Consider the following 24,986-nt stretch of genomic DNA (forward strand, 5'->3'; position numbering starts at 1 on the left):
ACCATTAATGAACGGCATGAAGCATCAGTCACCATACATCCATTGCCGATCCATCTGCAAAAAGTTTTTAATTTACTTCTTCATTTGTAAAGCAACAAATGTAAAAAAAAACTTTCTGAAAAATATTGCTGACCTTTTATATATGGACCACTTTCGATGAGCAAATTAAATCCCTACAAACTTTGTGGGGAATTTCGGCAGCAACTCCCTTTGTCCCGAATCGTCGTTAGCTTGAGCTCAACTATGTTATTTATGTAAAGCAACAAAATTAGTTGATTATTTTTATTTCAACATTGCACTTATGTTATTTATGTAAAGCAACAAAAGCAATTAACACAACACATAGTTGTCAACATCCGATACGAATTCCTCAATATCGAACGGACTTTCATAAGTAAAAAATTTACATTCTACATGCATGTATAAATTGAAAAACTCTCCATTCATCTTCACTCTAAAAAAGCACAAATTTCTCTAGCTACAAAGTATGAAACATAGAATACTAATTATGAGAGGAGGGAGGATGAAGTTCCTAACCTTTAGAACAGTTGGAAGAGTGAAATCCCCCCAAATCGTGGGAAAAATAGGCAGCACCTTCCCTAGGTTGCTAGATTATTATATAGTTTGTACGTTAGTACCGGTTGGTGGCTCTAGCCGGTACTAAATTATGACATTTACTACTGGCTGAAGCTAACAGCTGGTACACATGTGCGTGAACACTATTTAGTACCGGTTGAAGCTACCAGCCGATATTAAATAGCTTTCAGAGGAATCTAGCTGTTGGCCACCTGGTCCCCGTGCCGCCATTTAGTATTGGCTGAAGCTCCAAACTAGTACTAGAGAGGCTCCTGTGGTACTGTACGTGACGACCGGTACTAACGCACGACGTCCGATACTAACGTGTTGGACGAATGCTCAACTTTCCGGTAGTAAAAGCACCCCTAATGCGTGGCGAGCACCCACCCATTGTATCGATTTGAGATGTACAGTGTGTCAGTGTGGACATTTTCAGACCGCAGTCGTTGACTTAACCAACATAAAATGGATCATAGCCTGATGCCCTGACAGAGTAATTCGGCTCGTTATACAGGAGGTGCACTGCACCATGTAACACGTCGCAGCGTCATGTCCATTTCTAGGTTGCATTGCTTGCGGCCATGAGCAGCGACTGTGAATCCTCGACACTACGGACACATAAATCATGCTGACTGTGGCGTCTAGAGTTAGTCTTAAGACCAAAAAAAAAATGCTGCTAGAACTCGGTGCGTAACTTTGGCTAGATCACTATATACTGCACCGTCTAGTAACATGTTATTGGACATGCTAGCACAGTACTTGTCGCTATTTCATCTGGGCGATCGAATTGTTTTGCATCGATCGTGGAATGCTGCTCGATCCACACTTACACTCGCAGGGTCTTTAAGTTTTGCACAGCCAAAATGGCGCTGGAATGCTCGTAGGCGTGCATCTACACCGCCTAGCGCAAGAGCTGGGATTGGAAGAACAGGGGCACGAGCGCTTTGGCTGGCCGCTGGCCCTTTGCTCCGTTGTTTTCACTTGTTGTGACATGCAAGCTCTGTAGCTTAGTAGCTAGGGGTGGGCACTTTTTTACCGAACCCTGAAAACCGAACCGAACCGAACCGTTTTCGGTTTTTCGGTTCGGTGTCGGTTTCCGATTTTAGGAATCTCGGTAGTCGGCTTCGGCGTCGGTATTCACCTCCGACGGAACCGAACAACCGTAAAACCGATCACTCCTTTTCTCTCCTGTATTAGCCCACCTCCACTTCAGGTCAGCCCACTATACCTTGGCCCAAAGGCTCAGCCCACAAGCGTACATACATGAGCAGGCAGGCACACACACAAGCATACACACACGCGAGCAGCTAGAGACCCAGAGCCTTGAAGTCCACCGTCAGCCCTCTGTCTCTCCCGTTGCCTTATCCCCTCGTATCCCTCGTCCGGCGGCGCGGTCGTCCTCAGGCTCGGTGACGGCGGCGACGGAGGCGAGGGCCGACTTCCCGGCTTCAAGATCCTGCGAATCAGCAACGACGGATGGCGCTCGGTGCTCAGCAGCTAGGCGGAGCGGCGGCACCCACGCATGCGAGTAAACTTTCCTTTCGCTTCATCGTTCGCTTCAGTGGTGAAGTCGTGAAGATTAGTGAGGACTGAGAGGAAGGCATGAACTTCGGTTAAAAGCCGAACACCGAACCGAAAATACCGACACCGAAATTGTCGGTTTTTGATTTTGCTATGCACCGATCGGTTCTTGATTCTGCAACACCGAAATTTTTCAACACCGAACAAACCGAACCGATTTGTCCTAGCCAAACGTACACATCGATTTCTCTCCTCATTGATTCCGCTCTTAGCTTGAAAATAAATGGTAATTCATTCTCTTTTCAGAAAGTGGTAATTCATCCCCACTCCCTTTTTGCAAACTAAAGGTGTTCGACACCCCTAGCCGTTACCTAGCTAGAGATCCAACCCAAGGCCCAATCTTGTGACGTGACTTCTCCACCACTGAACGAGTTCACTTCAAACTAGCCTGTCTTTTTTTTTCACTTTGTTTCTTTTGAAATGTGGTCTGTCTCTGAATTATTATCATAACAATCTGCCTTTTAAACACAAAATTGCAGAAACGTAGTTCCCAATGGCCAATTCCCATTGCATACTCATTCAAAGGAGGTGGGGGAAAAGGATGGATTTCAGAGAATTCTGCCGAGGTCTCAAAGAACAGCAGCTACCAAAAGCAAGTCAGAAATTGAAGGTTTGCAACCAGCAAGCTAGCGCTGGCGTGCTACGGGAAAACAATCCGTGCTCGGCAGTTCTAGCCGCCGCAGCATACACAGAGCCATACGATAAAATATGTCAAGATAAATCCGGCCCCGAACCCTATCGCCGCCGCCGCGAACTGCTTCTGCGCGAGAGACAGCGGCCGTCGGTGCGGGGTGTCGGAGGTCAGGGTCCCCGGAGCCGGTGCCGGCGCCGGTGTCGGGGCGCCGCTGGTGAGCGAGCGCCGGCGTGCGTTGACGACGCGCACGGCCATCCGCTGGCCCGCCTCGCAGCGCGCCGGCGCGCCGCTGATGAAGTACAAGAGCCCGGGGCGGCCGAGCGTGAACCTGGTGCCGCCGCCGCCGCCGCCGCCGTCCGCGAACCGGCTCACCGGGCTCGCCGCGCTGCACCGCTCGTAGTCGCCCGGGCTCACCAGGAGCACCGCGTCGCCGTTGCTGTACTTGAAATCTGGAAGGACGCAGATCAAGCGCGCGCGCCGATCACGCACGGGACCAAGAACGCTAGCTACAGGGGCTTGCGGCTAGCTGCTCAGCGTCGTGAGATGGAGCTAACACATACCCAGGACGTCGCCGACGAGGAAGCGGTGCCTCGCGGCCCACTCGTTGAGCGCGCCGGTGGCGCCGCCCGGCGGCACCGCCCACCCCATCTGGTCGCCGACGACGTACATCGCCGGCGGGCGCGACGTCGCCGAGGCGGCGAGGAGGAGGACGGCGCTGGTGGCTGCGAAGAGGACGGCGAAGCGGAGGCCGGCCATTGGCGTGCGGCGGTGCGGGTCGATCACGTGCGATGATCTCATCGTCGCAGGCCACCGAGCTCGAACTAGTGCTGGGTTGTGATTGGGGTTTTGCTGCTGCGCGAGCCGAACGCCCAGACGCGCCTGCACATGAGTCTAACGACTCATCGGCCGGTACGGGCAGGATCGCAGGGACGCGACATGGGTTTAGCTGCTAGGAAACCGGACGGGTTGGTTGGTGCGTGCCATGCAAGATTGCGTAGGATACATTGATTGAGCTTCTTGGACTGAAAGTAGCCTCTCCTAGAAATAAGGAAGGTTATCCACGGATTACAATCAATCCTAAACTAACCATATCCGGAGTTGCCTAATATACTTTAACATCCCCCGCAGTCACAGCGGGAGGGCGCAGACGATGAGACTGGAGGATAAGCCGAAGAGATGACATCCCTCGCAGTCGCAACCGTTGATGCGTCGCAGATGTTGTGGCTGGAATGGGAGCCGAAGAGGCTTGTCAAGCATATGGTAACCCCTTAGTGCCGAAGTAGCCGAGGTCAAGGTGGACGTGATCGAAACCGTGGAGGAGGACGTGGGTCCGAAGCGTAGCGAAGGCGCCCGAATACACAAAAGCAGCAGCTTCTTGTCGACAGGTACAACAGGATGATGAGCCGAGCACGATGGTAAATGGTGCAGCTAAAGAGCACAATTGCATCTTCCTTCAGCAGTGTTAGTGGCGGTGTCCGCGAGCATGCGACAATAGGCGCGACTCGGACCGAGAGCCAGCGTGACGAGGACTAGCAGCATGGGTGGCGCCACCGCCTGAAAAGGTGGCGTCGCTAACGAGGATGGCTTGATCACGAGCGTTGCCGCAGCAGCCTGAAGGGCCCAACGACAACCTCATCTTCGGGAGCGTCGACGATGAAGCGACGACGGGACGGCACGGTGACTCAACCCGATCTCTGATCGGGAAAAAAGAAAAAACAGCAGCAGCAATAGGACGAAGCTTCACGTAGAGCATCGGGTGCTCGTAGCAGAAGCCCAACCCGTCCAAGCCAGTATCCGCCGCCCCTCACTCCCTCTCTCCCGTGATGCCTCCACCGCCGGTGGCGCGACCAGGAGCCGCGGGCGCTTAGCCTGGAGGGGCACCTACCACCGTCGCCGGGGGCCGCTGCAGTCGGGAGGCGCACTGGCCACCGTCGGGGGCCGCCGTGGCCTGGAGGTGTGGAGGGGTTATCTGCTTGCTGCTTGACCACGATCGGCACGGCGGATTAGAGGGAACGGCCGCGCATCCTACGAGGGCGCTGCCCCCGGTGGAGATTGATCTCCCGGGGGTGGCGCGAGGGCAGCGGAAGCTAGAGGCTTAGAGTTTGTAACCTAGACTCGTGATACCATGTAAGATTGTATACAATGCGTGGATATATTGCTTGAGCCCTTTGAACTGATTATATAGGAGTACATGGTTTGGAGGGCAAGTAGTCTCTCCTAGGTATAAGGAAAGTTATCCCGAGATCACAATTAATTTTAAAGTAACCGTATCCGGAGTTGCCTAGTACACTCTAACAAGCCAAAAGGCTGCTAGCTTCTGCCTTGTGCGGGTGCCGAGCATCCAATCGAGAGCGTACGTTACGTGTCGACCTCTTCGTGCGCGAGATGTGCCGCAGCTACAACAATTACTGTATCTGGATTGATGGGGAGACCTTTTTTACCTTCTCCACCGGCATACTTCTCTCTGCTCATGTGAATTTTGCATCTAGTATATGGTAATTTTGAGGCTGCAACTGCAATCATTGTTGGGATTTACTGGGCGAGATTTACTGGGCGAGGCAGGGACAGTGAATTCGAGTACTACTCTCGCCAGTTGCCACGACGACGTACATACTGTGGATGGAATGATGCATTACACTACACGGCGTCGGCGTTTACTGTGGAGTATATATACTTCGTCGTACCTTGTCATAACTAATGTTGCAGTTCACAGTGTTAATTACCATTCTAAACACTCTAATACAGTAATACATGTGACGAGTGACGTGCGTAAAAGGAAGACCATTCACATGCGCCAGTAGCAGCAAGCAGTAGCTAACCATTCATAGTTTGGAAGAAATGTAGGTTTCACTAACAGCAACGAACCAGTAAAAGTACCAGAGGCCATAGTTTAATTTCACCGAGCTAGTTCTAGCTAGCTTCAATTCAAGCAACAACTAGTAGTGCTTGACAAACCGAGCTCTTACTACCTGCTGAAGAGCTACAACAAGAATGCTGACATCGACCGCACTGGAAGAAAAATAACAGAGGCACCAAACACAGAGGATGTGTTTGATGGTGGGACGAAGTGAGATGGGACGGGATGATCCTATTATCGTGGTGTTTAGTTCAGAGTCCTGTGGGATGGGTTCATCCCTGAAGAGGAATATTACCTCGATATTCGGGATGACTCCATCCCAAAAAAATGAGCGGACGGGGGCATCCCCTCGGTCCCCAGTCACGAGCCGTTTTGCTCCGTCCCTCACGTGGCATGAGAAGAGGTCGGCGCGGTGCGAGTTGAAGGCAGGTTTGGGCGAGCTCCACGAGCAGCGCGGCCATGGCCAGCTGTGGCGAGCTCCGCGGGCGGCCAAGGGCGGCGGGGGCGAGCTCCATGGGCGGCGTGGCCATGGCCGGCGGGGGCCGAGCTCCGCGCGTGGTGCTGGAAGGGACGGCGGGGATGGTGAGGGCGGCTAGGGCTTCGCGTGCTCCGCCGCGGGCACGTGCGAGCTCCTCCAACTACGACACGAGCTTCTTTTTTATGAGTTGCGCGAGCTCTGGCTGTGAACCCTGATGAGCTTCTGCTCATCCCTTTTCACAGAGATTCTGAATCTCCGTCAAACCATTGAGCTCTAATCCAATTACAGGCAAGGCACGGAGCAGAGCTGCGGGCTGACGTGGTTAAACACAGGTGCGGGGGAGGATTGGAGGCGTGTGCGGATTGGCGAGCTCCTGGCCACACAGAAAGAGGATAAGGGGAAAACATCTTTGAGAGATAAGCCGGCCGACCGCGCCACCGGCCAGGGGAGCAGAGCTCCGCCACGGGCCGCGCCGCCGGTCGGTCTCTGGATAGGATAAATCGGAAAAAAAAAAGAAAAAGAAGCCACATACGATGACAGGTGGGACCATGTAATGACATGTGGGACCATGTAATGACATGTGGGGTCCATGAGTTCTACAGCTGACAGTGTTAAAAATGCCATCCATCCTATTTTTCCAATCCCTCGTAGCAAACGTGGAAATAGAATGGACCCATCCCCTCAGCCAAACACCAAACGGGAGTTCCATCCAAAAAAAATAGAGGCAAGACCTCATTGTCTCCGGACAAAACACAACACATCCTGAACAAACAAACACAAACACACTTCGATCGATCATCTTGTTCACCTGACGAAATGCTAACACCGAGCAGACAACCTAAGGTTAACCCACTAGCTAGAGGCTAGACCATGATTCGAAGTAATTAGGAACTCCTCGGCGCACGGTAATGCGCGGGACGGAGGACGACGCCGACTGTAGTAGAAGATTCAGAGGGAGCCAGAGGCTCATAGCCACCAGAGCGCCTGGCGCCGTCGCCGCAGCAGCCTGCCGCCGCCGCCGCCGCCGCCGCCTGTGGCCGCCGCCGCGCCGTCCCTGACGACGGCCATCTCCAGGTCCAGCGGCGGCGCCTCGACGTCCACCTCCCCCGGCCAGCCGCGCCGTCGAGCGCGGAGGAGGACGACGGCGACCGAGGCGAGCCAGGCCGTCGTCATGGCCCCGAAGAGCATCGCCAGCCAGAAGGAGTCGTCGTCGGCCGCGCCGTCGCCAGAGGACCCGAGGAGCCTTGGCATTGTGACCTTGTGGGGGCCGGGAGCCGCGACGCGACGGTCGAGCTAGCACGCAGGCACATTGGAGGGGAGGGAGAGGGAGCAATCGACAGGCCTGGGGTTTTCACTCGCTAGCTAGCACGGAAGCCGGAACTAAAACTGCTGCGTGAGCTAGCACGGCGCGATCGAGCCGAGTGCCCTCTTTTGTGGAGCGCCCTGGGCGAGATCAGGCCGAGCCGTTGTGCTTCTTGTCCGTGCCCCCGTCATGGTCATGCATGTGACCCCAAGCATGCTATGCACGGTAACCTGACGCGCCGAATCATGTGTGCCGCTGCAGGTGACGAGATGGTGTGAATGTGCGACGGTGAGGTTGCAGACTATGACTAGTATGGTAAAGGTCGTCTGGGAAGACACAAGAGCGAACCGGCCGGTCGATCGCTATGCCAAATTAAAGGCTATTCCATTGACATGGCGCGGAGGCGCTGCAGTGGAGAGAGACCTGCTGATTAGCTAGCTTGCTGCTTTGCTTTTGATGAGGTAGCAGCTACTACCTGGAAACTGGAACAGGAAGCGAGTGAGCTCGAAGGAAGCCGTGTGGTTTTCTCTTTTCTGTGTGGGAAACTCTGATCTGAGCAGTGAGCGCTGAGCGGCAACTGCCTCCGAGGCCCCCTTGTGCCTTTTGTGCGTGCCCGCGGATGCATGTGACCCCGTTGCCAAACATGGCAACCTGACCCTAGCAAGCTGCTGAATCATGGGTGTCGCCTGTCGCGGCAGTGCCGTCTGCCGTAGTGCCGTGTGGGCGCGCGGCGCGCGGCGCGCGGCGCGCCATTGCCGTTGCCATGCCACGGAAGAAGCTAATAGGTGACGGTGTGATGGTGAGGTTCGATTGTCTGCTATAAAGATCGTCGTGACAAGACTAAAGTAAGGGGCCTCAAATTTGACCCTTTTCTCTTTGCGCGAATATATTTCGAAATCACTCGCCAGTCGCCACACACCGATGCAGCTGTACGTCCAACTGGTTAGTATGGGCATGGTGCTCTATCAGATATGCACTACTACTACTGCTAGTCTAGGCACACAAGTAGCTTGAAAACAAGAGAGATGAGGCAGGCCGTGACCGTCGTCCAAAAAGTTTGATCAGGGCATGACACAAGGAGCGCATCACTTCCTAGACTCGAGGACTTTATTAGGCGATCAAGAATAAACTGTAACTGGCTTGATGTTCGTTGCTCAGAGTTAGAGACGAACGAGTATTCGCGTGCACCACAAAATGGTTATACTTTGTACACCGTGACACGCCAACCTACTTGTTAATGGCTCTTGTTCTTGCATGGGCCAGCTCTAGCCAACTTTCCACTAATCACATGGACGTAACATATGCAATCAGTGGATGCCCTTTGGGTTCAGCGTTCCGCGAACAGGAACCTGCTGCAAGCATGCAGTCGTTGACGTACGTCCAGGCACCATGTTTTGGCAATTTGTTGCAAGGCAAGCATGAATCATCCGCGGCCCGCGGGCGCATCGATCAACAATGCCGGCGATCCCTCGTTGAACGCAGCACCTAGTACCATTCCATACCGTTCCAAATTATGGGTCGTTCTTTTCTAGATGCATAGATATTATAGATATAGTGTATATCTAGATACATAATAATATTCATAAACTCAGAAAAGCTACACCAACATATAATTTGGAAGAGGGAGTACTTTCTTTTACGTGGCAGGCTACTCGTGGTCATTGCCCTCCATCTACCAGCTAGCTACTCTCGCTCTGAGCGTTAATTAAACTGCCTAGTCACACCTTGTTGGTATGTCATACTCCATCCATCCGTCCTAAAAAAATAAATCATTCTAGGTTTGTCTTAAGTCAAACTTTCTCAACTTTGATCAAATTTATAGAAAAAAGTATCAATGTTTATGGCATCAAGTAGGTATGTTATAAAAATATATCTCATGATAAATCTAATGGCGCTTATTTTATATCATAAACATATGTAGTTTTTTCTATAATCTTAGTCTAACTTAAAAAAGTTTGATTTGGGACAATCCTAAAATGACTTGTTTTTTTAGGATGGAAGGAGTATGTGCTCTGTGATTTGACTATTTGAGACAACTGTTATGCATACGAGCCTTTTGTTAACGGTAGTTAACACGCCAAGTTGTGAACCGCAAGCGCACAGATCATCGTAGCTTTTCCCTTAGAGTATTCTATCCAAGATTTATCAATCCGTGGAACAACAGCGAACTGACTAGGGTTCTCTATCTAGCTAAATGAATCTAGTCCTATCATGAAGCATGAATTGCATATAAAGGTAAACCCAATCGAGAGATAAGTATTATAGACATGGTAAATAGATCAGATCCATATATACGAGGTGACAACTAAAAGTAGCATGAGCCTATTGTCTTGTTGTAGTTCTAGCCAAAGTGGTAACTAATCTATGTAGCACCTTGATAAAAGAGTCATCTCGTAGAAAGGCGGCTCGCAAGCATCCTACTCTCTTGTGGTCGCCACTGCGAGGTGCGTGTTGACGCCTCCGGTTTCCTAAAGCTTTACCTCAACGACTCCCACAATACTCACCTTCGATCCTACTCAACATTACGCAATCATTCGACCTTTTCCTCCCGCATGCCGTCACCATGCAAAGATGATCACACCGACTTCCTACGCACTACTAAGATGTATCCGCAAGATATAGACTAATCACCACGATTACATCTATTTCTACTAAAGGCATATGGTAGCTACACATCTGAAAATAAGCATGAATCATAGTAGATAAGAGTACGCACAACATTAGATTGATATCATCATCGTGTGTACATAAGCCTTGATGATCACAAGGCTCGGCTCCAGAACTCCACCATGGCTTCGCTGCTTAGGAACGACCATGGGGGCTAGGGTCTAGCCTAAGCCATCTCCTAGACAACCTTGAAGACTTGCAGCATCCCTCAGCTCCCTTTGGTGTGTGTCCCTCTATTCGTCAAATTCTGGTGGATTGATTTGCGTGCTCGATGAAATATTGGAGTATTTATAGTCTAGAGACCGCGTGGCAGAAATTGGAAGGCGAGAGGAGCAAGGAAAGCCCCAGGCCGATCGGCCTGGGAGAGGGTCCAGGCCGATCGGCCTGGCCCTTCCTTTTATCCCCTCGTGCCCAACTTCGTCACCAAGTCTCCTCTGATCGTCAAGTCTCCTCTATGTTCTGGAAGCTTATTTTTATATGCATGTGGGCATAGCACGTCGATAGCTTCGGGATGAGATTGATCTTTGATAACTTTCCAAATCTCCGCTTGATCTTATTTGGTTCCTCTTTGATCCCGAAGTGATACTTGCCATATTTTCACAATCTTAGCCCTTAAGTAATCTTGGAGGAGTGCTTGCTAAAAATGAGCGTCGGAGGGGGGCCAAAAGACCCCTGGTCGATCGGCTTGGGCTTCACCAAGCCGATCGGCCTGGGCTCTTTCTGAGCCCACTGGCCTTCATCTTTGACAGGTTCGAAGCTTGTTCAGGGCTTTATCCAAAAATATGATTTTAGGTCCAATTTCCTACAAAAATAGAATGTCCTCCAAAATATAATGCATATGCGAAAACGGGGTTATTTCAGGTACCAAGTAACGGGTTAGTACAAGAATACACATGAAAATATCACTTAAATGGTACTAAAAGTGTGTGAATAACAAGCGTCAACACCTTTTTATACAGTCCATAAAAAAGGTAACATGGGGTACCAAAACCATACTACATCGAACAAGCATATGAACAATGATTGATTCCGGTAACAAGCAGTAAAATCAACCAAATTATTAGGCGACCGTACACAGATTCATAGTTTCCTCGGTCATAGGTTCAAGTACTAATCTCACAAAGAGCTCCAACAACAGTTCCCCAACGAAGTTGACTGACATGCGTTGTTCCATCAAAATAGAAAGCCTAATACAAGACACACATTGCCTTTGTGTGACTGATCCGATCGAGAAGATCGACATCGTACCACAAATCCACAACACCCAAAGCAAACTACCATAGACAACTGATGGAGGCCGGCTACACTACGGTAACAGACAACAACACGTACGCGAGAATAATGGCTACCACGAGAACACTGACCAGAGTACGCAAGCTCCTTCCGATCGGGAACGACGACGGGAGCAGTGAAGCTAAGACGCTCGCGAACATGCAGCGACAACAGGGCCAGCACACAAGAAACGCCCGCACTCACCGCAGCCGCGCGGACTCGCGGTGATCGCACCGCCATCGCAGCAGCAGCAGCAGCAGCAGTCACCGCCACCGTCGCCGCAGCCGTCGCGTGCCGGGCCCGCCGCCGACGTACACGCAGCTGAAGCTGCTCTGGTGGTCGTGGCCGGCGGCTTCTCCGTTCCGCGGGCACGCGCCGCCGTTGCGGTAGAGGCGGCAGTAGGCGAGCGAGACGGCCAGGACCAGGGCCGCGAGCACGCCCACGAGCCATTGCGGGCAGTCGCCGAGGCTTGCCCTCCCGATAATGACTGGCCGGATGTGGGAGACGAGGTGGGGAGGTTGGGATGAGCTCGAAGCAACGAAGCAGTGCTGGCTCAGCAGTTGCTGGCTTGTGCAGCTATAGCAAGCTTGCAGCCAAGCACTGATTAGTGATTACTGATGGGTGGAGCTGGCAGGGGCGAGCCCTTGTCCGCCTTCCGTGCGAGCGTGGCGGGCATGTGACCCCGTTGCCGAAAATGGCGGCCTGCCGTGATGAGGCCATGCTGCTGTAGCAGGCCAGCGGCGCCATGGGAGCGAAGCACCAGAACAAGCAATGTGATGGTAATGTTGCGAAGCTGCCCACCAGCTCAACATTATGGCAGCTAAGCCATATGCATCAACAGTCATGGCATCCCAGAAACAGAAACAAAGTTGACTGCTTACTCTCTGGAAAGAAATAGAAATAATTATCTACTGCTACCCCGTGATGCGGTACGGCCGAAAAAGCAGTGCTAAAACGAAGCAAGCCATGAATGAACAAGCCTCGGTTGCGCAACCGGTACTGGCCAATCGGTACTAGAGGGGGCACTTTAGTACCTGTTCAAATAACCAATACTAAAGGGTACCAACCGGTACTAAAGTGATTCCCACACAACCATTACTAAAGTGATTCCCACACAACCAGTACTAATATTTTTTTTCCTTTCTTTTCTTATTTTCTGTTCCTTTATTGTATGTTCGTATTTCGTATTTGTTTCCTTTACGTATACTAGTTCTAATACGCTAATATAGGTAAAGTTTTATTTATCTTTAATATAACATTTGAGATAATACTATATATATATACATATTGTGCATACACATATATGAATAATATTACACATATTTATATATAAATATATTGTGCATACACATATCGTATTTAATTACTATTTTGAACCCAAGTCCGGTTTGTGAACTAGCTGAGATCCATTATTATGAAACTCCCCCGCAGGATTTATGACCTCCTCCAAAAGAAATCCACATAATTGTTCTTGTATTGCCCTGAAAACTTCGATATCGATGAGTCTTTCCTTCATGGTCATTATCTGTGTCATTGGCAAATGAATTAGAAATACTTAATCTAAATTTTTTGAACAATTGAAACTATTTTGAAGTACAAGCAAATGAATTAAAATACTTAATCTAATTTTTCTAAGTATATACGCATGGATTGGTTTTTGAAGTAAAAGCAAATGAATTGATTTTTGAAGAATATACAGATGAACTAATTTATTGTTGAGAATTTTGTATACGTACGGTTAATTGCTGGTCGGTCATACGCTTCGGATGCACAAAGGCGTGGATGCAGTCACAAACGTAGTATCCGCATAAATTAGTACCATCCGGTTGTCTTGTGCACTATATATAAGGAAAAAATGTTATGAAATATTTGTTGTGTTAAACAAAGTGTCACGATATGTGAAAATTCAGCACATACTGAGAAATCTGTCTTCCAAACAAGTTGCTCCTTGAATTCACCCGAGTGCTTTCGACAGAATCGAAGACATAAACAAAGCTTATATCTGGCACAATAACAAGGAGTATCCAATGGTAGCTGTACATCCAAATTGAAACTAGTTAGTATTATGTTTAACTGCAAGTTCGGAAAAGAAAGAGAGTGGAAACACGCTCACTCGAAGTTCCACGGTAGTAATATGTAATTCTTGTCGAGGAACTTAAATATATTCTTCATAATCTCCTCTAGTTTATCCCTTAGATTATCTTGGAAAATAATTGAGGGGTCCATGAAGCCTATGTCATGGTATCCCATCTTGCAACAAGTTTGAATCTCCATCCTGCATGATACAAAATCGAATAGGAGTTAAGACATCGCAAATTGACTAGAGCGGGGATTTTGAAGTTAGAGAAATATACTAAAGACTTACAAGACCCAGCAACTGATCAGTTACTTGTCTAGTGCATCTTGATTGAATAGCATGTATAGTTCCTCCATTTCCACCATTATGATGTCATCGCCACGGAAGTAATGTTGATCACCAACCCGAACTTCCATCATGATCAAACCATCTACTGTAGCCTCCATGTACCATTGGTGCAGTTTGTACATCTTCGTTGGGAGATATTTCACCAAACGCGGCCACATGAGCTCTTTACCATACTCATATTTCCATTTAGGAGGCACAGGGAGCGTTGGTATGTCATCCTCCCCTTGAAGTTGTGCTGTTGTCAAATTTGTATCTTTACTGAATTCCAGCAGGTTCTTCTCAAAGTCAGAAAGCACCACAAGCGGGGCAACCGATTGGTTGGATTGTTGTCTGAGTTGAGCAATAGATTTCCCACTTTTTTTCCTCTTCTGAGCTGACTGCTTTATTATCTGCATGTGTAACCAAATAGCGGAGGTTTCTCTAACTCTTTTCTTTGCTCCGCCTCCATTCTTCTGATGAAAGACTGAAGCTTACGCTTATCCACTGGTGGCACCGGATTCTATTTCTTCCTCCATGCTTCTTTACAAGCCTTTTTCCATGTTTCGTACTCAGCAGCCGCTGCAACCTTGACCTCCTCATCTAGCATATCATAAGGTAATTTATTTGCTGGTACCTTCTCCTTCTGCTTCTTCTGCTTCTTCTTAGGAGGTGGAGGAGGAACTGAACGCTTCTTCATAGGAGGGGGAGGTGGACCCATGCTTGGATCCCTTTCTAGTACTGGACTCATGCTAGGAGACCTGTCTAGTCATGGAAAGGGTGCCCTGGCAGATAGCGTAGGTGATCTTGCCCTTGAGCCTTGAGGAGATGATCCCAAGGTTGGAGGATTCGGCGTTGTAATACTTATGTAGCGCTTGGGCCACTGAATCCAACCATGGATAGCTTCTCCTAGATTCCTTTTCCTGTCACCTCCAGTGATCTCCAGTTCCAGGTCCTCCCAACCATCGGCCACTCGGTCCACCCCAACCTTGGCATAGCAAGCTTGAATCTCCACACCATGTATTGTTTGGCCTTACGTCGGTTGCTCAGCCACACCATAAGCCACCACTATGAGCTTGTTTCTCATGGGAGTAACAAGCTCACAAGGGGTTGTCCCTGTGATGTCGTCCATGGGGTGGCGTTCCTCAATGATCTTTGTGGATCCTCCAGTTGCGGCTTCCGTGGAAGCGACACTGCTTCGACGCTGAGTCGGGCTTACATCGACATATGGTCCTAATGTTGTAGCAGCTGCTTGTTCACTGGAATATTTGCTCAGAGCTAGAGTCACACGCTGGTCTATTATTTCCACCATTCTTCCCTCTGATGTTGCTACTTGTTCTTATAGCTCTTGAAGCTGTCGTGCTTGGTTGGCCTTGCTTCTTTGGCGACTTCTATATGATTCAATATGCTCACGAAAGGCATACTGCCACGGAATGAGTCCTTTGCCTCAGCATCATCCAGGGTGTTCGGGATTTCCAAGTGCTATTGTCAGCTCGTCCCTCTCTCGATCAGGCACGAAGGATCCATTGGCCGTTTTCTTGACTAAGTCATCAAGTCTCGTAGCTGCTTCTCTTATTTCATTGCCGAACACAATTGATTCATCTTCAGGATTGAGCCTACCGCCATGAGCATAAAACCAATTCTTTGCTCGCTCAGGTCATTCGAGAGTATATGGTACTATTCCCCTGGCAATTAGGTCATCTTCCATCCTTTGCCATTTCGCGGCCCCCGACTTGTAACCTCCTGTCCCAAGATGATGGAAGTATTGCTTCTTCTAGGCATTGCCTGTGTTGGTCAGAGTTGATGACTAGCTTTTTCTCATCTCCTTGAACTGTACAAAGGAATCCCAGTGATCTGTTATCTTCGGGTGCTTATTGAAATCAGGTGCAAGCCCCTTCTTTATGTACTCTTTGTGCAAGGTTTTCTTGTATGTCTGAAACACAATTGTAGTCTTCTTTAAGCCCCATTCTTTCATTTTTCTTCATCTACATTTTCAAACGTGAAGTTATCTTTTAGCTGTTCCCATATCATAGCCTTCTCTCGGTCAGGTACGTAAAGGAGCGGGTTTGTGCTGATCGGGACATTGTCAGGTTTTTTCCAATTCTGAAAGCTGATTGGGATGTTATCTCTGACGAGAAACCCAAGCTGATTCACCATCTTTGTCTTAGCATTGGCAGTGGCAATCGGTTCACATCTTCAGCAATTTCTGTGATAATGATACGGCCCTCTAACTTCTTGTTCTTGCCTCGTTTCTTTTGAGGCCTTCTGCCCGATCCAGATGGCTAAAAAACGACCATTGAAATGTTGCGTGATTGGAATGTTGTGTGATGATGTTTCTTTTGATAAGAAGAGAATTCAAATAATATTTACGTATAATACTTGCTATACCTCGCCTTGTTGCCCATCATTGCCTCCCTTGGCAACTGGTTGCTCCACATTGCCTCCCTCGGCAATTGGTTGCTCCTCGATGCCCTCACCAGCCAGGTTGAGGTACATGTCAGCCTGGCTGTGATCGATCTCTTCATTTGGTTGATTGCCACCTTCAGCAATGTAACATCCGTAAAATCTACTAACTCAAATAATCCGCTAAAAATTCATCTTCAAAATCTTTTGACCGTTGAGCTCCCGAAAAATCCTTTCCTTCCCGGAGACTTCGCCGTCCTGGCACCCAACGCCGGCTACCACCTTTTCTTCCTCCACAAATTTCACCACGTGCCCGTCAAAATCCGTCAGGCGTGCCCGACCGTTTTCCGCATTTTTCACCAACTCTCCCTCTCTTTTCCCTTTTCTTTTTCCCTTCTCCTTTTTCCCTTCTCTTTTTTCTTCTTCCTCTTTCTTCCTTTCTTCCTTCTTCCTCCTTTCTTCTTCTTTCTTTCTTCTCCTTTCTTCCTGGCGCACACTCCCGCGCCCGCGGCTCCTGGCACATGGTGCCTGGCGCCAGCACCCGGCCCCGCACCCCAGCGCCACACACCACCTCCCGCGTGCTCCCTCCCACACGCCAGCGCCCGGCCCCTGGCCCAATCACGCCCTTCCCTAGCGCGCCTCCCCATGCGCGCACCGGTCGCCGCTCACCGCCCTTTCCCGGTGCGCCTCCCCACGCCGATCATCACCCCTTTGCTCCTCGCCGCCCGAGCTCGGCCCCGCCACGCCATCCACGCGGAGCTCCCCTCCCGCACGCCACCAGCCGAGAACCCTGACCGCCATTAAAAGCTCGCCGGCCACCGGCCCCGCCGCCCCTGTGCACCATTCACCCCGCCCCCTCCCGCCGCCTATAAAAGGGGAGCCAATGCCCGGAGCTTCGCCACTCCCCTGCGCCTAAGCTCCTCACCTGTCTCGCACCCAATCACCGCTGTCACCGCCACCAGGAACGCCGCCGCCGGAGCCGCTCGCCGCCCCCTCTCCCATCACCCCCCGCCCAAGGTGAGGGCCAAAATGGGTCCCCCACGACCCCCTCTACCTTCCCCCTCCGCCAATCCTCACCGCCGGCGAGCCTAGGCCGGCCGGCCCCCACCGGTTTCCCCTCCTCCCCATCTCCATGTCACGGTCCAAGGAAGAAGAAGGCAAAATTCCCCCCAATTCTGATCTAACCCCCTCCTTTTCCATATTCACAAACAAGCCCTCCCACCTCTCTCAAAGTTCTCTCGCGGATATGCCCTTCCACCTTCTAGAAAAATTTGTGAATAGGTCCATGGTCTCGCAGTTTAGTCCTAAACCTTGTTTTAAACCCCTAACACCCCCGTTAACTCGTCATTTCATGCGCCAAACTTCCTCCAATTAATCCCAAATTCGACCATGGCATCCTCCAATATACTTCCACCAGGTTATCTCCAAATTTCATGAAAATACTCATTCCTTCTATTTTCTGCTCGCGTTCTCTGTTCGAGCTCAACGGGTAAAGCTTTAATTTTCTTTTATTTATTGTGTGCCCGATTGTGTGTGCCGTAGATCGCGGAGTACCCGAGGAGGAGCACGAGGAGGAGTTTGACCGCGAGCCCGAGCCCGAAGACCAACACCGGGAGCAGGAACTCCTGGAAGGCTTTGAGGACGGCAAGTCCAATCTCACCCTTTGATGCATATTTATCCTAATTTTTTAAACACAACCTATTGGCCTATCTTATAAATTGCATATTGTTTTACCACTAAAACATGGTTGGATAGCCACCCCTTGATTGTTATGATTATTCCTTGATTGCCCTATAATTATCTCTAAATATGACTTGCTCTATTTGAATGATAATTACGGCTAGAATGCTTAGAATCTTGTTACTCAATTCAATCATGACTATAATGTGTTTTGTTAAAGAATAAATGTGTGAGTGTTTTTCAAAAGGGGAAATGGATTTCTGGAAATGAAGGAAAGACATGCTTACATGAGATAGATGGGTGTTTCTTGTGTGAAATGCCAATAAGTTGGGCTCGTACCTTGGTGGTTGAGCAAGGTTGGGAGATATCCATCTTGTCGCAAATTAAGGACCGAGTTCATGTGTCATCATGCCTAACCCAACCATCGTGCAACCACTCGACCGTTGTATGCGGCAACGGCTTAGCATAAATCCCACTAGCTAGTCTGTTAGTCATCAGGAGAGCTGGTGAGCAACGGGAGACCATGGAGAAGGAATAAGAACTGTGTGAACTTAGGTCCCAGTTAAGACCTCGTTGGTGGGTCAATAACCCCTTGGTTGCTTCCGTGTTGACTAGTCAGGCTTAGCTAAGGTGGGTAATGGCTTTGTTAGGATCTGCACCAACACTAACGTGATCGTGCTGCTGTACCCAACTTGTGGGAAAAGTGTACAACCTCTACAGAGTTAAAACATATCTGGGTAGCCGTGTCCACGGCATTGGACGAGTTACGGCTTTGGTCACATAACTAGTGTTTGGAGATGGATGATTTTCATGGCGTGTGTTGGATTTCGGAAGTGTCTGGCAGTTGTGCCGTGAGCTATTGCGAACGGGGAGTCTAGTAGCATTAAAACTTGAATCCTTTGTGTAGGATCAACCCCACTTAATGATTCGGTTACCAAAAGAAATGCTTTGTGAAAACTCTTTTGAAAATGAACTCTTGCATGTGTTAAAATCTAGCTTTACTGCAAATAAACCTTAGCCTTATCCTTGTTATATCCTGTGCATATTCTTGCTTGTATTCCCCCTCCGTGGTTGGGGTTGGACTTGTTGAGTACTTTTTGTACTCACCCTTGTTTTGTTGCTTCAGAGGAAGACCCGGACTTCATCGCCGAGGATTTCGAGTAGGAGGTCGCTTCCGCACCCAATGCTGCCTGTGGTGTTGGCTTTTGCAGAATGCTTCCGCTATCGCTTAGTTCCGATTGCAGCCCGTGGTTCGACTGGACTCCAACTTGGATCTGTACCGTTGTTGGTTTGTTTCTCCTTTGGGTGTGGCTTGCCCGCCCGCTCCTTCGAGAGTTGTACGGTTTTTGAACCATCTGTTGAATAAATGTGTTATCAGCCTCTTAGGACTGATATTTGTATCACACTTATACAAATTTTTTGCAATTTTTATATAATTTCTTACAATTTCTAGATAATTTTCTATAATTTTCTAGCTATTTTCAACATTTCTGTAAAATAATGATGTCACGGTGGATTTGTTGGTAATTTCTAAGTATTCCAATTCATGGGAAAATCAATTCTAAAAAAATAAATGGCATGACTTCAATTTCTAAGTATTTCAATTTTCTATAATTTCTAGCTACTCCAACAATTTTCTATAATTTCTAGCTATTCTCTACTATTGCAGAAATAAAAAAATAAATGGCATGATTTCCGGCACTTATACAAATTTCTTGAAATTTTTCTATAATTTCCTACAATTTCTAGACAATTTCTCTAGATAATTTTCTATAATTTTTTAGCTATTTTCTATAATTTTCTAGAGAAAAAATATAATGACGTCACAACGACCGCGAGCTTACGTCAGCCGCGAGTCTGCAGGGGCGCCGCACGCGCGCGTCGGTTGGGGTTGGGACGGTTGGCGTCGGGGGCACGGGGCCAAGCGGCGTCGGGGGCGCGAACGGCCGGCGCGGCGGCGACGGCGTTGGCGGTGAGGCGACGGAGGTGGATCGGCATTGGGGGCGGTGGTGTTGGGGCCAGGGCGCGGAGGGGGAGGCGGTGACGGCGTCGGGCCGCGGACGAGGAGGCGATGGAGGCGGCGATGGCGTCGGAGGGGAGGCGATGGAGGTCGGCCGGGGTGCGCGTCTCGGGGGCAGCCACGGGCATAGGGGGCGCAGACGGGGAGGCGTCAGGGGCGGCGGCGTCAAGGGGCGACGTCAGGGACGCCGGCGAGGGGATCGGAGGCGATGGCGTCAGGGGCGGAGCGAGGAAGACGAAGCGCGATCTGTGAAAATGGCTAAGTGTGGAGCACTGGGCAGAGCACTAAGGGGCATTTAACCCCCGCCCCTCTAGTACCGGTTCCAAAGAACACCCGGTACTAGATCTCCCTCTAGTACCGGTGTAAACTACAATCGGTACTCGTACCGGTTGAGTACCGGTTGTAGTTTACACCGGTACTAGAGGGTCTCCCCGCGAGGGAAATGAAAATTGTCCCCTCTAGTGCCGGTTGTTGTTAAGCATCGGTACTAGAGGGATTGCATGACCCTGTTTCAATTTCCCGCCCATATTTTTATTTTTCCTTTCTTTTACAATTTATTGCATAGTAAATTAAATAACAACCATAAAAAATTATAACAACAATTTGGTAGCTTCATGTTTATTAGATATACACTATAATAATGTCAGATGCGGTCAAATATCAAACATGGTAAAGTTATTAATTTTAACTTAGTAATAGGTTATAATGGTCATAATACTTATATTAACTTTAAAATTTGAAAAAATATATTTTTTGACCATGCAAAAATTTAGAAGAATAGTGCCTCTAGTGTTCTTAACATGTACCATGACTTAATCATGTTCTTGTTTAATTGTACGTAAATCTATTGTTTAATATTTAATGGTGCTTAAAAAAATCAAAATATTTGATATTTTAACTATGCAAAAATTATTTCTTGTTTAATAGGGTGAGATTTTTGAAAATAGTATTGTTTAATCAACTTATTCAAATTGGTTGCATACTTCTGATTGAATTGGGACATGCATGTATCTTTTGTACCTCCCAACAGTGCGTGCAAGCTCGAAATCTCTTGTTTGACTGTCCGGACAGATTACCAAGTGCCGGCCAATCGTTGATGGTTACGAACAACAATGCTCGTAGATTAAAAGTCTCCTTTTTGTCCTCATCCAACACACGTACACCTTCTTCCTTTCATAACAGTAGAAGCTCATCAACCAACGATCTTAGATAAACATTAATGTCGTTACCAGGTTGTTTTGGGCCTTGGATAATTATCGGCGTCATAATGAACTTCCGCTTCATGCACAACCATGGCGGAAGGTTGAACATACGTAAGGTCACAGGCCAAGTGCTATTGCCACTACTGAACTCCCGTACTTAAACTAAATCGTATGTTCCTTGCATCCTTTTCAAACTCGGAAAATTCTGTATCAACAGTTCTCCACTGGGACCCATTAGCGGGGTATCTGATCATTTCATCTTGCTTACGTTCTTCTTTGTGCCAACGCATCAACTTTGCATGTGCCTTGTTCCTGAACAAGCACTTCAACCGTGGTACTGGCAATACCACATTACCTTCGCAGGAACTTTCTTCTTGATGGCCTCCCCCTCAACATCACCGGGGTCATCTCGCCTAATCTTATAACACAGCGCTTTGCACACAGGACAAACCTCCAATTTCTCATATTCCTTGCCCCGATAGAGGATATAGTCATTAGGACATGCATGTATCTTTTGTACCTCCAAACCCATAGGACAGACAACCTTTTTTGCTTCGTACGTTGAGGACGGCAATTCATTCCCCTCGGGAAGCATGTTCTTTATAATTTTCATTAACTCATCAAACCCTTGTCAGAAACTCCATTTCTTGCCTTCCATTGCAGCATTTCCAGTGTGGTACCCAACTTTTTGTGCCCCTGTTTGCAATCTAGGTACAACAATTTCTTAAGATCATTTAACATATGCTCGAACAGTTTTGACTCCTTCGTATTCTCGCAGTCTTTCTTTGCATCTTGCAACACTTGACCTAGCTCATCAAGAGGACCTTTTGCCTCACCCATCTCTTTTTCAGCCTCACCCATTAGAGCATCTGCAAAGGCACTTCCTTGAATCCAGTGAGGAAAAAATTCTATATTTTCCACATAATTTACTTAGCTCAAACATAACATATAAATGAAAATTTTCTCCATTGTAGCTTATTCTAAAAATGACTAATTACGTACCTCTATTTGAAAAGTACTAAACTATGAAATTATTCCTCTAACCTCATATCAATTTTTTTTGACTAGTACGAATCATGGCATCCAAAAATTTGTAGCTTATTCTACAAATCACAAATATGAGCTCCAAATAACACATTTATATAAATGAAAATTTTCCCATTGTACCTTATTCTAAAACTCACAAAATACTCTAGCTCTTAAGCATAAAACTTAGTATACTAACCATGTATCAAGGGAGGATGAAGTTTAGAACACTTGAATGAGTGAAATCCCCTAAATAACACATTCATATAAATGAAAATTTCCCCATTGTACCTTATTCTAAAAATCACAAATTACTCTAGCTCTAAAGTATGTATCAGGGGAGGATGAAGTTTCTAACCTTTAGAACACTTGAATGAGTGAAATCCCCAAGAAATGGTCACAAATCCGGCAAAACCTCCCCCTATGGCGCCATGGACAGGGTGAAGCTCGAGCTGGAAGATCTGGATCGGGCTAGAGGAAGGAGGAGGGTATTTAGAAAGGAAATTACTACCGGTTGAGGTCACCAACTAGTACTAAAGGGGTGCCATCTAGTACCGGTCGGTGCCTCTAACCGGTACTAGAGGGGGACGCCACACTAGTACCGGGTTGGGGTAGCAACCGGTACTAGAGGTTACCCCCTTTAGTACCGGTTGATGCCACCAACCGGTACTAGAGGGTGCATGGAGCATTAGTACCAGTTGGTGGCTGCAACCGATACTAATGTGCACCCTTTACTACCATTGTTGCCCCCAACCGGTACTAAAGGGATCCTCGGGGCACGCTCCAAGCACTATCCTTTGGAACCGGTACTAATGCTAACATTAGTACCGGTTCCAAATGCAACCAGTACTAAGGCTAGGAATGAGAGGTCAGTCTTCTAGTTGTGAAGTATCAAGCCCATCAGTCACATACGTAGGCCTGCTAGTGGGGCGGGGGCAAATGGGGATTTTGGGTTGGGTTCTTGCGTGGGGGTTCGTTTGCATGGGTAGTTGTAACTTTAGAGGCCAGCGGGTCGGGGCGGGGTGGGTCTGCTGCATTTGCGGGTCGGGGCGGGTTAGAACGGATTTTGTTGACCTCGCGCAGCGGCTCACGGGGGCACGGGGCACCTCGCATCAGCACGTCCTTGCGCCTGCAAGAAGAAGGCGACGCTGCCGCCGGCCGCCATCACCACCACCCCTCCTCCGACGGCCACGGATCCAAGTACGCCTGTTGCATCTCCCCTTTCAGTCCCCTCCTCAATCTCCTCCGCATCACCCCTTCACCTTCTTCTTCTTGCCAGATCTGCGGGGGAGGTGCCGTCAGCCGCCGCCGCTGCATTTGCTCCCGTGTGCAGGAGCTGAGGGTGCCACATCCACCAAGAAAGGTGAACTGTCGCCGCCAGCCGCCGCCGCTCCTGCTGACAAAACCCCAGATTCGTCCGCCTGCAACCAGCACGCCAACAGATCCCATTTTAGAACCACACCAGGTACAAACAGCCTTCGAACTCACATTGCAGAGTATTTCCCCAAAGTCCCTAGTGATGATAGGAACAAATTTGTTGCTACAATGAAGAAAAAGATTGTAGATGGTTCATTCACCTTTAATCAGCAGAGAAGTCATGACTTGATGATTGCATGGTGTCTTAGAGCTGATGTAGTATTCAATAAGTTTGATGATGAAGGCTTTGAGCATGGAGTCATTGCAACCCACATTTAGCTACATAGGGCAACAAATGATTCATAATGAATGTGTTGCTAATTTTGAGAGAGCAAAGACAAAATTACGAAGTGAAATTCAGAGACTTAACTCTCGCATATGCTTCACATATGATCTTTGGACATCAAACTAAAAGTTGGGATATATTTGTGTGACAGCCCACTATATTAGCCCTAATTTTGTTTTGAAGAAAAAGATAACTGCATTTAAGGATGTGAAGCATCTACATACGGGTGTAGCTATTGAGGAAGCCATTACAACTGTTCTAACAGATTATGGAATCAAAGAGAAGATGTTTACGATCACACTCGACAATGCAGCAAATAACAAGGCAGCTTGTGATCTTCTGCAAGAAAGCGGAAAGCCTGACATGTTATTTGGTGGTGAGCATCTTCTTGTTAGATGTTGTGCTCATATACTCAACATTCTTGTCCAAGATGGTACGAACATTGCTAGTGCCGTGATAAAGTTGATAAGAGACCTGATTAGGCACATTAACTCATCACCATCGCGTATCCAGGATTTCAATGAAATAGCTCAAAAGGAATGTCTTGCTGCAAAGGCTGGATAAGTCCTTGATGTTCCCAACCGTTGGAATTCAACCCATGCCATGATTATGGAGACAATAAAGTACAAGATCGTCTTGAAGCGATATGCCAAAGCAAATCAACAACCATTTCCAACTGAAGATGAGTTTAGCAAAGTTGAGTCCATTGGTGAGTTCCTTGGAGTTTTTGAAGAAACTACCACGGTATTCTCATCTAATAGATATGCTACTTCCCACATGTTCCTGGATAATGTGCTTTGTATCCACCAAACTTTAAATAGTCCAGAATGGCACAAGGATCAGGTTATCGCAGATTTGGCAAAAGCAATGGAGAGGAAATTTGATGAGTATTGGAATGGAAATTACAATATAGTTCTTGTTATTTGCAGCATACTTGATCAAGAACAAAAGTTGACTTCCTAGACTTCTTTTATGATAAGGTGTGCAGTAACTTTATTGACATTGACTTGACCAAAATTTTGGCTAAAGAGTGGCTTCGTAAGTATTTTAGGAAGTATGAAGAGGTTATTAGACAAAATAATACAAATGTAGTATCACAAACTGGTGCGTCCAGGAGCATGGTGAACCGTTCTCCATTGTAGTGCTTGGAAAAAGAAGACTGGAACAAGAATTTGTTGAATATA

General features: G+C 48.1%; 1 protein-coding gene across 1 annotated transcript; it reads right to left on the reverse strand.

Annotated features, from left to right (window-relative positions):
* Nucleotides 1-2,827: 2,827 nt before the first annotated feature.
* On the reverse strand, nucleotides 2,828-3,589 carry LOC101756037 (early nodulin-like protein 1). Its single transcript, XM_004959488.1, has 2 exons — nucleotides 3,352-3,589; nucleotides 2,828-3,240 (listed from the first exon to the last, which is right to left on the reverse strand). Exons 1-2 carry the CDS (start codon nucleotides 3,587-3,589, stop codon nucleotides 2,828-2,830), a joined length of 651 nt encoding a protein of 216 aa, XP_004959545.1.
* Nucleotides 3,590-24,986: the final 21,397 nt, after the last annotated feature.

The sequence above is a fragment of the Setaria italica genome, chromosome II (genome assembly GCF_000263155.2).
Source record: "Setaria italica strain Yugu1 chromosome II, Setaria_italica_v2.0, whole genome shotgun sequence".
NCBI classification, from domain to species: Eukaryota; Viridiplantae; Streptophyta; class Magnoliopsida; order Poales; family Poaceae; genus Setaria; species Setaria italica.